The sequence below is a fragment of the Nansenia antarctica genome, assembly GCF_963989245.1.
Source record: "Nansenia antarctica genome assembly, contig: SCAFFOLD_206, whole genome shotgun sequence".
Classification (NCBI taxonomy): Eukaryota; Metazoa; Chordata; class Actinopteri; order Argentiniformes; family Microstomatidae; genus Nansenia; species Nansenia antarctica.
The window spans coordinates 82,501-87,500 of NW_027662945.1; the positions used below are offsets into that span (position 1 = coordinate 82,501).

Below are 5,000 nucleotides of genomic sequence, written 5' to 3' on the forward strand. Positions count from 1 at the left end.
TACAGCACAGTGTTTTATTTGTATAGTATAGTATAGTAGATAGTGTACATAGCCTTTATTTATGTAAACCAGCTCTTTTCCCTTCTTGTTTTTAGTCTTTTTTCCTAGCACCAGGGGAGCCCCCCCTCCTAAATTTCGTTGTATGGTACCTGTACTGTATTAATAACAATAAAGACCATTCATTCATTAATTCATTCAAGGGTTGTTACCACCCAAACCGACAAGTCAAGTCAAGTTAAATTGTGTTTATTTGTCATTAGATTGAATACAAGTAGCCTATACAATGCAACAAAATGCCTGAGGCAGAGCAGCTCTACAACATCAATCAACATCAACAACAGAATGAACAAGGATAACAGATCAAAAGTAATCTAGTAATTTCCATTATCCCGGATTAATAATGTGTAATTAATACTAGTAGGCTAATACTTTTAATGCGCCACGCTTTGCACCACTGCATGCACATGTAGGCCTACAATCATCTTAAATGATATGGCTACATTGCGAATATGGCTACTGTAGGCTGTTGTATGCATTTGAACGCATTGGTCTGGATTGTGAGCGAGTTTCCGACATGCACGGCGAACTGTTCAATCATTCAAAGGAAGCTGATGGAGACATGCAGAAAGCGAGCATATGCAAACATCAACGTATGATGTCGCCTATAGGCGTGGTGCAAAGGGCGTTCGTTGACTGCTAAATGTGTGTGTTTTTTTTTTGTTTTTTTTTTATTAGGCTATGTTTTTTACTAGGCCTATGTTTTTTTTTTATTATTATTATGTTTTTAGGCAGTTTTTTTTGTTTTAACTCTGTAGCACTGAAATTCTTTTGATGGAAAAGTGCAATACAAATAAATGCATTATAGCGAATATTGTAGGACTGTTATTGGTGATGGCACACATTGTGTGTGTCATAAATGTGTAATATATTCATTTCGACATGTTTAAGTGATAAAACCTCAATGCCTATAGGGCTAAAGGATAGACAGTTAGTTGTATGTAGCCTATGTACGATCTGTCCTCTTTCCATATGCATGATGGGTTAATACTACCAGAGGTGAAATGCAGGGCAACTGCTTCAGCACTAAAGTGCGACAGGCAGAGAGAGAGAGAGGGAGGGGAAGGGAAGGGAAGGGAAGGGAAGGGAAGGGATTATATATTATAATATATTTGTAATAACGCATTATAGCGTATATTCTTCGGCTCTTTTGTCTGCAACATTTCGTCGGACAGAGAGGGCCCAGTTCTGGGACAGAAATAATGACCAGCTGCCGGTATACGCGTGCACGTGGTGGCCTCCAATAAAATCGGTAGCGCGGGCGCGCGCGGTCGGCCCGGGACATCCCACTGTCTGTCATTCAGCCCGAGGAGGAGTGACAGCAGCGGTCCAACTTTACGCGCGGGACAAGATTAACCGGGAAAGCTTTTCTCAAACGGATATGCACACGGTTATGTTTCCCTTCTCGTTAACCGGAGCCCGGGGGGGTACTGTATTCTTTTTGTTTTGGACACTTTTTGCGCCGTTTATCGCGTAAGTAACGGACGAGTGGGCTATGTCCTACAACGCGACTCGCTTGGCAAAGACCGAACCGGCTGGGAACCAACCGGAGTTATTGTTGGGCGCTCGAACGGTAACCGGGTGCGCGCTCTCTCTGCTCATCCTGTGGACGTTGTTGGGGAACTTCACGGTGTGCGCGGCTGTCATCCGTTACCGGCACCTGCGGACGAAAGTGACCAACATGTTCATCGTGTCTCTCGCGCTGTCGGACCTGCTGGTGGCGGTGCTCGTGATGCCGTGGAAGGCGGTGGCCGAGGTGAATGAATGGATGAATGAATGGTCTTTATTGTCATTAATACAGTACAGGTACCATACAACGAAATTTAGTTGGGGGGTCTCCCCTGGTGCTAGGAAAAAAAAACTAAAAACGAGAAGGGAAAAGAGCTGGTTTACATAAATAAAGGCTATGTACACTATCCACTATACTATACTATACAAATAAAACACTGTGCTGTACTCTATGCTATGCTATAAATATCCTAACATATCCTAACATATCCTAACATCCTAACATTTCCTATCTCTGAACCTTATGAACCTTAGGTGACCGGGTCGTGGCCGTTCGGCGCCTTCTGCGACACCTGGGTGGCCTGCGACATCATGTGCTCCACCGCCTCCATCCTGAACCTGTGCATCATCAGCCTGGACCGTTACTGGGCCATCTCCAGCCCTTTCCATTACATGAGGAAGATGAACAACAGGGTGGCGTGTGTCATGATCGGTGTGACCTGGACGGTGGCCGTCGTCATGTCCTTCGTCCCCGTGCAGCTGCACTTGCACCGGGCAGACATCGTCGACCTGACCGGGGACTGGGAGCTCGCCGGTGACAACGTCACTCATCCCGGTGCTGGGGACAGCGCGCGCGCAGTTGTCGGTGTAAACTGCAACTCGAGCCTGAACCGGACATACGCCATCTCCTCCTCGCTGATTAGCTTCTACATCCCCGTGGCCATCATGGTGGTCACGTACACGCGCATCTACCGGATAGCCCAGGTGCACATACGGAGGATCTCCACCTTGGAGCGCGCGGCCGAGCACGCGCGGGGCTGCCAGTCTGACGGGGGGCACGCACGCACGTTCCCGAAACCCCACCACGACGAGCACCTCCAGAACCCCCATCATCTTAATCATCACAACAATCATCAGCAGCAGCATTATAATCGGGACAGTAACAGTTACAACGCCCAGCGAGCGCTCAGCACCTCGATAAGGAAAGAGACCAAAGTTCTCAAGACCCTCTCCGTCATCATGGGCGCGTTCATCTGCTGCTGGTTCCCGTTCTTCGTGCTGAACTGCGCCGTGCCGTTCTGCCCCCCGGGGGGGCCGGAGGAGTCACAGCCTCCCGACACCCCGGGCACCGACAAGGGGGGCCCCCTCTGCGTCAGCGAGAAGACCTTCGACGTGTTCGTGTGGATCGGCTGGAGCAACTCCTCCCTGAACCCGATCATCTACGCCTTCAACGCGGACTTCAGGGAGGCCTTCCTGCGCCTGCTGGGCTGCCGTGCTGGCGGGGGGGCTTGGGAGGCAGGGCGCCGGAGGAGCGTGATGGCGATGAACACCGTGTTGGCGAGCAGCGAGGCCGGGGGGCCCCCCGACCCCCACACGCGGCAGGACAGGTCGCTGAGCATGGACTTGAGCGTTGCTTACGTTAGTGGGGTCACCACGAACACGGTTAGGCTTAACGGCGAGGACGGTGGGGGTGACACGTTGGTTCGGACCTTAAGCCTACCCTTATTTCAACGTAGAGGCACGGTCACGGAACATGTCTGTGACACCAAGGACGGCACAACTGACGTGCAGGGCCGAGAGGCCTAAAGTGTGTCGACTACACACATTCCCTGACAAGAATCAATCAATTAATTAATTAATTAATCAATCAATCAAAAAGTGCCACATTGCTGTCTGTGTTGTTTTTGGCATGATGATGAGAAGTGTGAACGATTATTACATTAAATGAAACCCTCTATATCGAACCCATGTCGGGAAAACTACTTCATCATAACGTGTAGGCCTATCCTAATCTCACGGAAAGTCATGAATCAAGCGGGGCCCTCGCCATCCATGGCTATTAGGTTAACGCACCAGTCTGGGCCAGCCATGCGTTATTAAACTAAGAGCGTTTATAGGCTATTTATACTACTACGATTTTATATGATTTAGACTAGTCCTATACGATTCTCTTTGGCTACGCGCGGCCAGCGGGTGTTTACTGCTGTAAGCCGTTGTTGTGGTCACAAGCACCGTTGCGTCATCTCTTCCCTGTCGGCCTAACCCCCAGGCTTATGTATCATGAGAAATGGGACTCACTATTTTTCATAATGTCCGGATTACGGTATTGTCCGCCCACGGTCATTATGCCCGCCACTGAGCGTTTCTGGGAGGGCTCTCTCTCTCTCTCCCCTCCCCCCATCATGCAAAGAGTCATTAATAATTGGCGATTTCATGTTCGCCCGGATGGCTTGACCTGGTTAGCGGAGAGCCAGCGCTGCACCGACTTCTACAGCCGCTAAGCACCGACGGGGACGGGAGAAATTGGTGTACAACAACTTGCGCGCTGATTTACTCAATGGATACAATCTCCCCGAAATGTTTGAGAGAGAGAGAGAGAGAGAGAGAGAGAGAGAGAGAGAGAGAGAGAGAGAGAGAGAGAGAGAGAGAGAGAGAGAGAGAGAGAGAGAGAGAGAGAGAGAGAGAGAGAGAGAGAGAGAGAGAGAGAGAGAGAGAGAGAGAGAGAGAGAGAGAGAGAGAGAGAGAGAGAGGGAGGGATAGGGACTCATGGGTGCACACAACTTTCACTTATCACTTGCATAACCTCCCATCTGTGAATTCAATATCTCTGGTGAGAGAGGGGGAGGGAGAGAGAGAGAGGGGGGATAGAGAGAGAGAGGGGGAGAGGTAGAGAGAGAGAGATCTGAAGAGAATCTGACATCGATTACACTCTAGCAACAGGCCTTGCGCTGACATATATAGGCTAGGGGGGGGGGTCTTCATTACACACCAGGTGTAAATAAAACATGGGTTGAAACTATGTCTGACATCGCTCATTAACACCTCATCTCAGTAACTGTTAATTAACTGAGTAACTGTCCTTGGCATGACATGTTGGGGAGAGAGAGACAGAGAGAGAGGGAGAGAAAGAGAGGGGAAGGGATGAGGGAGGGATAGGGACTCATGGCTGCACACAACTTTCACTTATCACTTGCATAACCTTGACGCTTGAGAGAGGGGGAGGGAGAGAGAGGGTGATAGAGAGAGAGAGAGAGAGAGAGAGAGAGAGAGAGAGAGAGAGAGAGAGAGAGAGAGAGAGAGAGAGAGAGAGAGAGAGAGAGAGAGAGGGGGAGAGGTAGAGAGAGAGATCTGAAGAGAATCTGACATCGATTACACTCTAGCAGCAGGCCTTGCGCTGACATATTCAGGCTAAGGGGGGGGGGGGGGGTTAATAA

At 49.5% G+C, this 5,000-nt stretch overlaps 1 protein-coding gene across 1 annotated transcript; it reads left to right on the forward strand.

The window, feature by feature from the left end:
- Window positions 1–1,627: 1,627 nt before the first annotated feature.
- LOC308175204 (D(1) dopamine receptor-like) lies at window positions 1,628–3,372 on the forward strand (the record flags this gene model as incomplete). Its single annotated transcript, XM_080550922.1, has 2 exons — window positions 1,628–1,813; window positions 2,101–3,372. The coding sequence occupies exons 1-2, from the start codon at window positions 1,739–1,741 to the stop codon at window positions 3,370–3,372; spliced, it is 1,347 nt and encodes a 448-aa protein (XP_080407048.1). The 5' UTR covers window positions 1,628–1,738.
- Between the last annotated feature and the right edge of the window lie 1,628 nt (window positions 3,373–5,000).